Source organism: Lampris incognitus, chromosome 7 (assembly GCF_029633865.1).
Source record: "Lampris incognitus isolate fLamInc1 chromosome 7, fLamInc1.hap2, whole genome shotgun sequence".
Taxonomy (NCBI): domain Eukaryota; kingdom Metazoa; phylum Chordata; class Actinopteri; order Lampriformes; family Lampridae; genus Lampris; species Lampris incognitus.
Window position 1 is genome coordinate 7,248,877 of NC_079217.1, and position 14,925 is coordinate 7,263,801.

At 44.3% G+C, this 14,925-nt stretch overlaps 1 protein-coding gene across 1 annotated transcript in view; it reads right to left on the reverse strand.

The window, feature by feature from the left end:
- The window catches only part of ncam1b (neural cell adhesion molecule 1b), a 167,135-nt gene that overhangs the window by 31,352 nt on the left and 120,858 nt on the right, over positions 1-14,925 (reverse strand). The window contains exon 7 of the mRNA XM_056284103.1: positions 11,869-12,029. Coding sequence (XP_056140078.1) covers positions 11,869-12,029 — 161 coding nt within the window. The remainder of the gene's footprint in view (positions 1-11,868; positions 12,030-14,925) is intronic.

Sequence of the window (14,925 nt, forward strand, 5' to 3'; positions counted from 1 at the left end):
AAATCGGACTCCAAAAACCTCCAAAAATGTATCAGATATAGGTGTCCAATAATTATGAAGATCTGGACAAGTCCAAAAAGTATGAATGAGGGATCCTGTTGCTGTCTTGCATCTGTTGCATAAGGGATCCTCCCCTGGATAAATCTCAGCCAACTTTTCATTGGATAGATAAAGATGGTGTATGACCACTGGCGTAAATATAGGCGGTGCAGCCGGTGCAGCGGCACCAGGGCCCGTCGCTAGGGGGGGGGGCGTCAATATTTCTGCATGCATTGTCCTAGTCCAATGTTACGTGTCTGTTTTGAGCATGTGATGTTAGCTTGTTTAGCGTCTATTTAGCCTACCTAAGTAACGTTAGAAGAATAAAAGCAAGCAAGCAGGAGTTACACACATAAAGGTGGATGTAAAAAGAGGAAGGAGAGAAAGGAAAGCTGCAATGTGTGCCGCGTGCGTGTTAAACCATGCAATCTACCAGGTTTTGAGTCTGACGTGTGCCCCCGTTACTGTGGAATGACAAGGCTATTAGCTATATTACAGCCTAGTTGCTTTGTTGATTTGTTTCATTGCCTTGTCGACTGATTTGGTTTAGAGACCCGTCTGTTTAGGTTTCCCAACTCTGTCCGTGGTGCGTCCGCTCTCCGTGGTTCTGAAGTGTAGCCAATCTGTGACGTACTGACCTTTACAATAACTCATCTGTGTAAACTTTGTCTGTTACTTTGATATTTCTATTTTATTTGTTATATTTTATGCTGTGAAGCACTTTGTGATTGTGTATCTGTGAAAGGTGCTATACAAATAAATTACTCAAATTACTTACTAACCCCACCTATGGTGGTGGTGGTGGTGGTGGTGTGTGTGTGTGAGCGAGTGAGAGAGAGAGAGACGGGGGGTGGGGGGGTCTACGAGGGTTGCTTGCACCAGGGCCCATAATAAATATGTTACGCCAGTGTGTATGACCTTGAATTGTAGAAGCCCATGCCTAGCACACATTGAGGAAGAACGTACTCTTGGAAGAATGGACAAGAAGATAGGGGAAAAGGACAAAATAACGGGAGAAGAAACGGACAAAGACGGGGACGACCGAACAGCGGGAAGTAACGTTACTTCAAGCTCATTTGCGGTGGCAGGTCCCATCATTTGTGAAGATCCTGCATTATGGGGATTGATTACAGAGAAGGTCCGGGAGGAAATTCTGAGGAAATTGCCCATCACTATATGAGGGCGATTTGCCGACTTCGAGACATCTGCCCGGACCATTACGGGTGTGACACGGGCCTGCCAGTGTGAGACTCACCACGTGAGCGAAAGCAGAGCCTTCGGTGATGAGGCAGTCGACAACGAAGTCGTTCTGACTGGGAGTAAGAAGTTCCAAGTTGAGACATTCAATGTGAGTTGTTGACAGTTTGCTCTCAGGACTGAACAAACGGCTGGATGCATACAGAGACACAAATGGTCGCTTTGGTATCAGAATCAGAAACACTTTATTTGACATGGACTGTGATGACACTGATCTCCACAAACGGGCTGATGCTCTCTCCTCTTCATATCCACCTGACTTGGCCAAGGCCTTAGCTGATGAGCTGAGCCAGTTTAGGTCTTTTGTCAGCACCGAGCAAGATAAGAGTCCTGTAAATCTTTTGCTAGTTGTGTTGACGAAGGGACTCCAGACAACCTTCCTTAGCGCTTTTGTTGCACTCAGGCTTTTTCTCACACTGCCTGTATCCAACTGCGAGGGAGAGAGGACATTTTCACAACTGAAACGGATAAAAAATGAACTCAGAACAACCATGGGTCAGAAAAGGCTTTCAAGCACTCTCTTTGATGGCCATCGAGTCTGAGCTTGTGAGGGGGCTGGATTTTGAGGACTTGATCACAGAGATTGCAAAGAAAAAGTCAAGAAAGCAGGACTTCTAAAGGTAAGAACCGTTTGATTGTGTTGTCCGTGCATTTAGCAGTATTATCTGTTGTGATTGCGTGTCGCTGTATATTTTGTGGATGAGTTTATTTGATTCGCTGTTTGCATAACATGTGCATTGCATCATGGTGGCGTGATGCTGCTATACTGTATTAGAGTCAGTTTGTCAAGTTCATTATATGTTGGTTTTTGTGGTTCTGTGTGAAGTTGCCCAGCTCACTCAGTGAGCTTTATTTTGAAACCTGCATTCAGCTGTGCGGTGTGATTACCTTAGGGTGGTGTTGTTGCAAGGCTGTTCCTAGTCAGTCACATTATTATGTATCAGTAATAATTGGTGTGTCGTCCGCTTGGGTGGTTTTCCATGAACACAAATATTGCCCTAGTCTAGAGTCATACGCTGCCTCGGGGTGATTTAACCCATTGTTTCCTTGTCTGGTGGTTTGTGAGTGAAATGGCGAAGCTCAAAATAATTAAGGTGGGATTTAATGGCTGGGCATGGGGTGGGCGTAGTGTGTGTGTGTGTGTGTGTGGGATGGGGGTATTAGCTTCAGTGCCCAGGGGCCCCCAGGGGGAATTAATCCAGCCTTGGATGTGAACATATGATTAGAATAAATTGGTGCCCGAATCGACACTGAATGTAATCCAAACCCAGAGGTGGACTACCCGGCTTCAGAAAGTAAAAGTCCTGACACGTATTTGCTCCACCCATGCACTACACCAGCTGAATTTAATTAGCACAACTATTCAGCCAGGTGGAATGAAATGGCTTAGTGAATGGCTAGAACAAATACATGGTAGGCTTTTTAGATTTTTACTTTCTGAAGCTGGGGTGTCCACCTCTGTCCAAACCTTTCCTACACTGTACCCAGACTCTGTGAGAATGACATACCAAAGGATTATACTTGTAGGCATACAATTCTAATAGAAGAGCTGAACCAAGCAAAGCCCGTTGAGGTTTTACCAGTGTGATGATTCGATATAAAGTCACGCTCATGTCTCCATGGATGGCGCACTCAGCCAATAAAGCATTTCATATATTCACTGCTCAATAATAGAACTGAAAATTTGGTAAACCTAGCCCTCCCAATTCTTTTGCTCTTTGCATAAAAGCTTTATGAATCCTTCGGAGATTACTACTACTACTACTACTATTACTTTTGGCTGCTCCTGTTCGGGTCGTTTCCATCTCTTCCTGTCTTCTGCATCTTCCTCTGTTACACCAGCCACCTGCATTTCCTCCCTCACCACATCCATAAACATCCTCTTTGGTCTTCCTCTTTTCCTCTTCCCTGGCAGCTCCATATTCAGCATCCTTCTCCCAATATACCCAGCATCTCTCCTCAACACATGTCCAAACCATCTCAATCTTGCCTCTCTTGCTTTGTCTCCAAACCGTCCAACCTGAGCTGTCCCTCTAATATACTTGTTCCTAATCCTGTCCTTCTTCATCACTCCCAATGAAAATCTTAGCATCTTCAGCTCTGCCACCTCCAGCTCCACCTCCTGTCTTTTCATCAGTACCACTGTCTCCAAACCATATAACATAGCTGGTCTCACAACCATCTTGTAAACCTTCCCTTTAACTCTTGCTGGTACCCTTCTGTCACAAATCACTCCTGACACTCTTCTCCACCCACTCCACCCTGCCTGCACTCTCTTCTTCACCTCTCTACTGCACTCCCCGTTACTTTGGACAGTTGACCCCAAGTATTTAAACTCATATGCCTTCGTCACCTCTACTCCTTGCATCCTCACCATTCCACCGTCCTCCCTCTCATTCAAGCATAGGTATTCCGTGCATACCTCCACCTCTCCAGATTCTCGCTGGCCTCGCTGCTCACCACCTCTCCTCTTAACCTGGCTTCTATTACTCTTTCCCATATCTTCATGCTGTGGCTGATCAACTTTATATCTCTGTAGCTGCTACAGCCACAGATTATTTATCTGTAGCTGTAGCAGCTACACTGCCCTTATTCGTGAAAATCGGTACCAGTATGCTTCTTCTCCACTCCTCAGGCATCCTCTCACTTTCCATGATTGTGTTAAATAATCCAGTTAAAAACTCCACTGCCATCTCTCCTAAACATTTCCATGCCTCCACAGGTATGTTTCCAGGACCAACTGCCTTTCTACTCTTCATCCTCTTCATAGCTGCCCTCACTTCCTCCTTGCTAATCCACAGCACTTCCGGATTCACCATCACCACACCATCCAATCTTCTCTCTCTCGCTCTCATTTTCTTCATTCATCATCCTTGAATCCTTGGGAATTTACTATTCCAAATAAATGCAGAAATATATTTGTCCAGTGTGTTTAAATATTTTTGGTAGACAAGTTGGGACACATTGAAATAAATATAAAAATTCAGGTAAAGTGTCCATTTTTACGACATTAATGCATCCAGTTAGTGTCAATTGGATATTATCTCATCTCTAAAAATCTGTATTGGTGCATTCAAGAAGGGGGGGGGGTTAAAATGTTCCTCAAATAACTTTTTATATAAAGGTGTAACCCTGATGCCCAAATAGGTCAGGTGATCCATCTTTACCTTAAACTGAAAAGCTTTAAATGAAATCTTCCTGGCTTTAGAGTTGATAGCGAGTAGTTCGCTCTTGTGCATATTTAATTTATAACCTGAAATATTACCAAAGTTTTGAAAAATGGTAAGCTCATAGGGAAGAGAGTTTATAGGGTCAGAAATGTAGAATAAAAGATCATCGGCACATAGCAACAATTTATGTTTTTGGCTTGCCCATTGGATTCCCCTGACCTTGTTATCAGTTTGTAGCTTCATTGCTAATGGTTTGATAGATATCGCAAACAGGAGAGGAGAGAGGGACATCTCTGTCTGGTTCCACGATGGAGTGGGAAATAGGGGAGAGAGTGGATTATTATTTCTAACATGAGCCATGGATGAATATATACTGTATAGGAGTATTATCCACAAAATTAATTTTTGACCAAAACTCAATTCGTCGAGCGTGTAACACAAATAATCCCCACTTTACTCGGTCGAAAACTTTTTCAGCATCAAGTGATAAAGCAATCTGAGGCAGTGGTGATGATATAGTATATATAATATTACCTCTCTTCCTGTCAAACTAAGACTAACCAAAACTTCAGCTTCTGTTAAATCTCACTTTAAAACTTTTCTTTTTATGAAAGCTTTTACAAATGTTTGATAATAGTTTTTATTTATTCATACTGTTTTTATTTTTGCTCTTACTTATTTGACCTTATTCTTATTTTCCCTGTCTGGTTTTATTTCTTTATAAAGCACTTTGCAATGCGGTTTTAGAAAAGTGCTATATAAATAAAGTTATTATAATAATCATTATTAATGGTCACAGCCAAAAGAAAAGGACTGGGGGACGCTCCAAATGGAACTCTGGTTATGTGCATGATGTGCATACTGACTTATTCATGGAGTTTAGGAAAGTCATCTATCCGGAGAAATCTTAATACATCCCTGTTGTACACTCGCATAGAAATCTGCAAAAAGGCTTTTGTGATATGAGGCATAAATGCCACTCTGAGCTGTCTGAACTTCAACAGTATGCCGAGTAACTCAGAATTTAGATTAAGGCCTGTCATTAAACAGTCATTTAACAATAGACAACCCGTCGCATGTGAAAAAGCATCAAACACTACTCTGAGTTTAGTGGTTAAATGCTCCTCATTCATGACTGCTCTGTGTGGGAGATAATAAATGGGGTTGCCCGTTACAACATTTTCAACATGTTCCACTATGCCATGATTGACTTCATTTGGAATAACGTCTCTGTATTGTTCAAAAAGTGGCAGATTAGTTCTGAACTTCTTCATGAACTCATCAAAACATCTTTTGGTTACATCATAATTGGAAGACAAGTCAGTGTTTTTATTTTTCCATGATAAGCTCACCTCATATCGTCCTGCTTTGAACTGAACATACTTTCCAAAGAACTGCATTACCTCCTCGTCACTTTTCTTTGATTCTTGTTCCATTGTAATCCTGATGGATTCAGTTTCCCAGAAGGAGCACAGTGTGTTTGTTATTGGATCTTCCAGTCCAACACTCACATGCAGAGTTCCAACATCTCTGGGATCTGTTTCTGAGGTTACATTAAGAACATCTAGATCTACACTTGTGTGGGTGTGGGAAGATGGCTGCATGAATTCCCGTTTGCAGCAGCCTCACCCAGTGCCTGTGTCGGAAGATGGCGGCGTGAATTAACATTTGCGGCGGCCCTACCCTGTACCGTCCTTGCAGTGTCTTTGTCCATGTCTGTGTCTAAGTTTTGTCTTCGTTTGATGGCTGGGAGAGCTGGCGCTAGATTGGCTGAGAGAGCTTGGTCTGCTTCATCTGCTGGGCCCGGGGACCACGGCCTCTACCTGGAGCTGCAGCCATGGAGGAAACTCTGAGGGCGGTCTGACAGGACGCGGAAGCAGGGCGGGCTAAGCTAACTGCTAGCCCATGCAGACTGGCAGTTCCGATAGTCATACTGGCTGGCATTTTTTTCCCTTGAGACAATGATTTTTTTGTATGTGTTAGTTTGGGTATATGTGTTCTTGTAGTTTTTGGGTGTGTTTTTGTCTTTGTGTTGTACTGCTGTGGGCTGGGGGAAACAGCATTTCATTTCATTTCATGTACACAAGTGCATGAAATGAAATGTCAAATAAAGTGTTCCTGATTCCTGACTTTGACCATTTCTGATATTACTCAATCTTGGTTTTACTTTATTACAAGTGATACATTCTGGTTGACCAGAGCCAAATGTGTGTAGACTCTTGAATCTCTTCACCTATTTTTGGGAGGTTTAGCACACAGGAGACACACGAAACTACGCTGGCTACCTCCATCTACTAGACACTGGGTGAGTTGTTGTCTTTTTACTGGAGTCTCTATCCTGACAATAGCAGCCTGAAGGAGAACTGTCTCTTGTTTAGATTCACTGGGAGACACTGAAATCACTGCATCTGATGGCTCACTTACCTTTGACCATTCATTTCCATCACAAGAGCAAAGGGCCTTGTGTCGACATCGTTACATTTCTCAAAAGAGATGCCTTTGGTACGACAATCCTTGGCAACATGCCTGGTTCCAAAACACAAAGCTTTTTCCTTGTTTTCTCAAGTTCTCTCACTTTTCAGGCACACACATCTCATTGCATCGTTTAGACATGTGCTCACATTTCTCAGAAAAGAAACAACAGTGTCTGTCCATTTGATTAGAAGCATAAAGTGCAGATGCTATCATCATATTGTGTCGCTTTGTGCACATTTCTCATGCACCGTGGCTTTCTTTTTCACGTTCCTTACTTGTGCACTCCTTTGCACTCTTGCTCATGTTAGCGGTGCATTCTTGGCTGTCCACTTCCTTCTTAAAGAACCACTTCCTTCTTAACGAAGCCCAGCGGTTCCTCAACTTTCCAGACATCATCCTCCTCCACTCGTTTGCTAAACTCCGGCATCATCTCCACGGGGAGGAGTTTCATTAGAATGGGGCATAAAAGATTACCGTGTGTCAGTGTCAGAAATGACCCCCGTAGCAGCCAAACTGCAGTTATCCTACAAGTATCTGAGTGCTTTGATATCACTGGCAGTAAGATTTAGATTTAGAGGTTTGGTCATATGTACATTAATAACCAAAGCCTTTCTGCCAAACCTGTTCTGCAGCAGTTGGATTGCATAACCATAATTGGCTTCGGTCAGTGGTAATTCTACAACATTAGCAGCTGCAACCATGAGATATGACCTCAGATAACTAAATGTGTCTGTTTTTGTCAGGTTGGGCTTTTTGTGCACAGCCGTCTCAAACAGTCCCCAAAAGTGCTGCCACTGGCCGACATCCCCTGCATATTCATCAATTACAAGTTTTGCCAGTTTCACATTATTACATATGGAGTCTATTTCAAGAGACATTGAAGAGACTCCTTGCACTTTCCTAAGCGCGCTTCTTAATTCGGTCTTCCTCAGTGTTATGTGTTCCTTGTACTCTAAAACTCTTGTCACGTCGTCTTCCAAGTCCTCCGTCGTTGTTTCTTCCTCAAATTTTCCCCGTCTATTTTATACAAAAATTCCAGGTGAATCAGCCATACTAAATTGTCCCGAGGTGTGAATGTGTGTGTCTCAGCCCTGTGACGGCCTGGTGGCCTGTCCAGGGTGTCTCCCCGCCTGCTGCCTAATGACTGCTGGGATAGGCTCCAGCATCCCCGTGACCCTGAGAGCAGGATAAGCGGTTTGGATAATGGATGGATGGATGGATTCCTTTTTTATCAACAGTTGTTCCATTAACTCCTCAAGAATGTCAGTATCACCTGCTGAGTTTCTAAGTTTATCACTTTGTTGTAGAGGAGCAGATTGAAGAGCTATTTTTTTCTCAAATGGTCTATTTCAGCCTTTTACTGGGTTTTGGCACCAACTTTTGTAAGACAACTTTTGGTTCAATAAAGACAGAAACAGAATTGCTCTTTGGGGTTTGTTTCCCTTAACAATGACAGGTCTCATTCAAGACCAAACAAGACTAGGTCATAAGCTAATTATGTGGCTGGACAGTGTATGGTCAGTGCTGGAAATTGTGGCCGATTTGTCACAGGGATAGTCAGTGGTCGTGTCTATAATGTGAATTCCTGGATATTAAATGTTCATCTGCAATTTTCTGTAGTGGTCCCAGTAATGCTTGTTGTTAAAAGTTTACTGAAGTAGCATATCACATGACACGGTCAAGCTACATCCGAGTAAAAACTACTACTACTACTACTACTACTTCTGGCTACTCCCATTAGGGGTCACCATAGCCCATCATCAGTTTCCATCTCTTCCTGTCTTCCTCTGTCACACCAGCCACCTGCATGTCCTTCCTCGCCACATCCATCAACCTCCTCTTTGGCCTTCCTCTTCTCCCTGGCAGCGCCATCTTTAGCATCCTTCTCCCAATATACCCAGGATCTCTCCTCCACACATGTCCAAACCATCTCAATCTTGCCTCTCTTGCTTGGTCTCCAAACCGTCTGACCTGAGCTGTCCCTCTAATATACTCGTTCCTTATCATGTTCCTAATATGACGTGGTTAAGCTACGTTCAGGTATATATATATATATATATATATAAAAAAGTTGTAAATGCAGTTGCAAGAACAATAATTTCCACTCATATCTTGGGATGTTTGGTTTGAAAAATAACTTAATTTAATTGTTATTATAACTATTCTAATCTATTAAGTTCTCCTCCTCTTTCACCTGTTTCTATCTGTGGATGCCTGGCATTTTTCTCATTCTGTATTGACAGGCGAATTCCCAAAGAATGGACTGCAGCCGCTGATGGCACCATGAGTTGTGCATCACTTGCATCCGCTATCTGCCCCACCTCGAGGTCCGATTAACAAAAGATATTGCGCTGATGATATTACAGCACAAACATCATCCATAAAGTTTTGCAGCTGAGCACAATTTGCCCTGTTACCTCAGTGACCTCATCACCACCCGCAAACTCTTGTGCTCCCTCTGCTCTATCCATTCCCCACCGCCCCACATCCTCCCTACATGTCTCCGGACAATGGGAGACCGAGCCTTCTGCTCTTTTTCCCCACGCCTCTGGAACTGCCTCCCATTTGATCTCAGAACTGCCGCTTCCATCGAGGGTTTTAAAACGGGCCTTAAAGCCCTTGTGGCCCACCCCTATTTTAATCTTCTTTTTGCTTTACATTTTATTCTATTCTTACTTTAATTTCTATTTTTTACAGCTGCCCACTCTGGTTATATTCCCCCTCTTTTATCTTTTTACTTTTTATTTTATATATATATATATTTTTTTTTGGAGGTGGCTGGTGTGACAGAGGAAGATGCAGAGGACAGGAAGAGATGGAAACGGATGATCCGCTGTGGTGACCCCGAACGGAAACAGCCGAAAGTAGTAGTAGTGGTGGTAGTAGTAGTATATATATATATATATATATATATATATATATTCTTTTACTATAGTCTCTTATCTGTGAAGCACTTCAAGATCTGTCTCTGCAGATGAGAAGTGATATAATTATCATTATGATTATGATTATTATCATTATGATTATTAATAGCTGCAGCTGCCCACTGCTCCTATACATTAGGATGGGTAACATAGGTTTAATGCAGAAAAAAAATTCAATGTAACCTATAATGACAAAATAAAGTGGCTTTCTTTCCTTCTTCTTCTTCTTGTTTTGCATCTGAATGCAGTTATCCATGTGGCGAAGTATAAATGGTGGCTTTGTGCCAAGAACACAGTAAGAAGGTTCAATGTCATCCTTGATGTCATCAAGTAGAGCAAGAATTGTTTGACCTGGCAACCTGTATCTGCGAATGACTTCGGTCTCAGTTAAATCAAAAAGTGATATTCTCTTGCGAAATATCCGCTTCGCCTGGCTACAGTCACTGCTGCCATGATCACTGGACAGTCTGGGCATCAGTTACCGCCAACTCTCTGAAGACGCCACTGAAGACGGAGGTTGAAGGCGAGGTTGTTCAATTGCACCTTGACAGGACTAAGTGTCAGGGGAAAACACTACTCATTCATTTTCACATCCCAAACGTTCCCAGCTGTTACGGACATCCTGCCAATAAATATAGTGATATGAAAATGATCACGAGTGGCTTGGCAATGCTAAAAGTGCACAGGTCAAGCAGCGTTCAGCTACTCACAGCAGGTGCATCATATTGCATTGGATCATTGGAGCCTCATGAGATTTGTCACTCAGCTACAGAATATCAACAGAATAATAAAAACAGCCTGACTTTAATGTGCGGTAGGTTTACTGTGGAACTGTTTGGTGAGGCAGTATCACTTATGAAAGTGTTTACCTGTACCTTTCACAATGTCAGGTACTGATCTCTATAATACTAATTCTGCTACCACTACTGCAGCTCCTGCTAATACATAATAATAATAATCCATCCATGCATTATCCAAACCACCTATCCTGCTCAGGGTCACACGGATACTGGAGCCTATCTGAGCAGTCATTGGGCAGCAGGCGGGCTGACACCCTGGACAGGCCGCCAGTCCATCACACAGGGCCGACACACACACACACACACACACACACACACCTAGGGACAATTTAGTATGGCCGAGTCACCTGACCTACATGTCTTTGGACTGTGGGAGGAAACCGGAGCCCCCGGAGGAAACCCACGCAGACACGGGGAGAACATGCAAACTCATATTAAAGACTGAGTTGCCCTGGCGGCCTGTCCAGGGTGTCTTCCCGCCTGCCGCCCAATGACTGCTGGGATAGACTCCAGCATCCCCATGACCCTGAGAGCAGGATAAGCAGTTTGGATAATGGATGGCTGATTCACCTGACCTACATGTCTTTGGACTGTGGGAGGAAACCGGGGCACCCGGAGGAAACCCACGCAGACACGGGGAGAACATGCAAACTCCACACAGAGGACGACCCGGGACGACCCCCAGCGTTGGACTACCCCTGGGGCTCAAACTCAGGACTTTCTTGCTGTGAGGCAACCAGGCTAACCACTACGCCACTGTGCTGCCCAATAATAATAATAATAATAATTGTGTCTTCATAAAAAGAGCCAATAAAAATGTACAAGGGGATGCAGTCTTCATCGTTTTTAATGGGGTTTTTTTCCCTAATGAGCAGAGTGATGTGGAATGATAGTTATGGTAGCCATTACGTGGGTAAATTGCAAAGAAAACAGCAACACACTGGACCAAAAAGCAAATAATATAATCTGGGCTTCAGAGACTTCAGAAAAACCGATTCCACCAGGCCAATGCCCAAAATATCCATCAGCTCTATCCTTGCACAAAAAACTGAACCTTCTACATACCATGACCCATCCAACAGCCTTGGCTTGGCTCATTTGCATATTAACAGGTGTTTACTTCAACTCTTTGCTGATTCTCATATGTTGCAGATCTCATGTGTAACCTTCTCGTATGTGTAGACCTTTTTTTTTTGCTCTTACCGAACACTCTTAGACTTAGTTCCTGCTCACTCTCCCCAGCCTTGTTCTTGGCAATGCAGGTATATTCTCCTTCATCCAGCTTGGTGACATCCATTATTGTCATCTCTGAGCCGTCCTCATTAAAACTGTACTTCTCCTCTGCCTCCAGAACCACGCCATTCCTGAAGCAGACAACACAACAGAAAGAGCACACACACACACACACACACACACACACACACACACACACACACACACACACACACACTTTGCATATTATGGCTGCATTCCCCATTCATTATTAGGAAGACACAAGTCACATGACAGAAGAAAGGTTAAAACTGCTTGAACGTCTTAAACATGACGATGTTCCACCAAAGCATCATCAAGAAGGTCAGGAGCTACTTCGCTACTTCTCATTAGCAACCACGAGGTCTCGGAAATGACTTGCTCTGTATTTCTGCAGAGTGCTGACAAGCAGAATCAGAAAGGGTGATGGATGGAGAACGAGGGATGCAGTGAAGGATGAGAGGTGGGGCAAAGCCTTTAACTTTAGCGTGGCTGAGACATAATTTACTTCTTAAAAGGAAATCGTGTCAGAAAATGGGCGGAATGTTTATCAAATTCATCATTATTGAACATTATTATAGAAAAAAAGCTGAAAGTGGCGTGCTCAGGGTGTGTAAGACCGCCAGGGAGGAGAGTGATAATGAGGTTGATTTGCATCGGATTCCTTCTATAAAAAGGTTCACAGTCAAATCAAATATTAAATGTTGCATTGCTGTAAACCAGAGATCAGAAGGAAAAAGTATGAAGCATCCATCCATCCATCCATCCATCCATCCATCCATCCATCCATCCATCCATCCATTATCCAAACTGCTTATGAAGCATTTTCTCTAAATCCTCTCAGGCAGTGAAGTTTCTTACAAGTTTATCATTCAAGAAACTTGTTCCAGATAAAATGTATAGTGGTGACCAAACTCATGGACTACGAAGGATCAGGGGTGTCCGAGTGGCGTGGCGGTCTACTCCTTTGCCTTTCAACACAACGATCACCAGTTCGAATCCCTGTGTTACCTCCGGCTTAGTCGGGCGTCCCTGCAGACACAATTGGCCGTGTCTGCAGGTGTGGGGAGCCGGACGTGGGTATGTATCCTGGTCGCTGCACTAGCGCCTCCTCTGGTCGGTCGGGGCGCTGGTTCTGTGGGGGGGGGACTGGGGGGAATAGCGTGATCCTCCCACGCACTACGTCCACCTGGCGAAACTCCTCACTGTCGGGTGAGAAGCATGTGGTAGTCTGCAGCCCTCCTCAGATCGGCAGAGGGGGTGCAGCAGCGACTGGGACGGCTCAGAAGAGTGGGGTAATTGGCCGGAAACAATTGGGAAGAAAATGGGGAAAACAACCCCCCCCCCCCAAAAAAAAAAACGAGGTCGCTATGAATGCTTGGCCGTCACAAGCCAGTTATCCCTGTGGTAACTTTTCTGCCACCTCCTGCTTAAAACCCCAAAAAAGGGGGTGTCTGAGTGGCGTAGCAAACTATTCTGTTGCCTACCAACACAGCGATCACCAGTTCGAATCCCTGTGTTACCTCCGGCTTGGTCGGGCGTCCCTACAGACACAATTGGCCGTGTCTGCGGCTGGGAAGCCGGATATGGGTACGTGTCCTGGTCGCTGCACTAGCGGCTCCTCTGGTCAGTCAGGGTGCCTCTTCGGGGGGAACTGGGGGGACTGGGGGGGGGGGGAATAGCGTGATCCTCCCATGCGCTACGTCCTCCTGGCGAAACTCCTCACTGTCAGGTGAAAAGAAGCGGCCAGCGACTCCACATGTATCGGAGGAGGCATGTGGTAGTCTGCAGCCCTCCCCGGATTGGAAGAGGGGGTGGAGCAGCGACCGGGACGGCTCAGAAGAAGAAGGAGATGAAGGAGAAGAAGGTAAGTACAATTGGGGAGAAAAAGGGTGGAAAATCTAAAAAAAAAAATAAAAAAAAAAACCCACTAAATCAAAAGGATCATGAGAACATGGTAGACAGCTGAGAACATGGTAGACAGCTGAGAACATGGCAGACAGCTGAGAACATGGTAGAACAGGTGAGAACATGGTAGACAGCTGAGAACATGGTAGACAGGTGATAACATGGTAGAACAGGTGAGAACATGGTAGAACAGGTGAGAACATGGTAGAACAGGTGAGAACATGGTAGACAGCTGAGAACATGGTAGACAGGTGATAACATGGTAGAACAGGTGAGAACATGGCAGACAGCTCAGAACATGGCAGACAGCTGAGAACATGGTAGACAGCTGAGAACATGGTAGACAGGTGATAACATGGTAGAACAGCTGAGAACATGGTAGAACAGGTGAGAACATGGTAGACAGCTGAGAACATGGTAGACAGGTGATAACATGGTAGAACAGCTGAGAACATGGTAGAACAGGTGAGAACACGGTAGACAGGTGAGAACATGGTAGAACAGGTGAGAACATGGTAGAACAGGTGAGAACATGGTAGAACAGGTGAGAACATGGCAGACAGGTGAGAACATGGTAGAACAGGTGAGAACATGGCAGACAGCTCAGAACATGGCAGACAGCTGAGAACATGGTAGACAGGTGAGAACACGGCAGACAGGCGAGAACATGGTAGACAGGTTTTGTAGGCCCTCGGTGTGGTGGGGCAACACGGATTTGCATAAAATGTGTTTGCATTTAAAAAAAAGAAAAGAAACGGGTCTCAAATTATTCTGCACTCACTCCATCACCAGTGAGCTGTTTCTGGAGGGGCCATCTGTTTCAGGTCGCTCGGAGCTTCCTGTCAGCAGTATTCTTCTTCTGCCACAGTCACAGCTCAGACGTGCAACATTAATCTTCTAAAAAGCAGCGTAATAAATTCTTGCTCTTACCTTTTTTTTCCCCACCCCAACTGATTTGCAACCAAAAAATTAACCTTACACATGAACCAGCCGGTGCCGTGGGTTTTCCTGTGAGCTCATCAGTATTTATTTATTAGTTTGTCAATATCCCGAGCAACCAAGGAAACGGGTCTCGGCCTCAATCTGACAACGACATATACA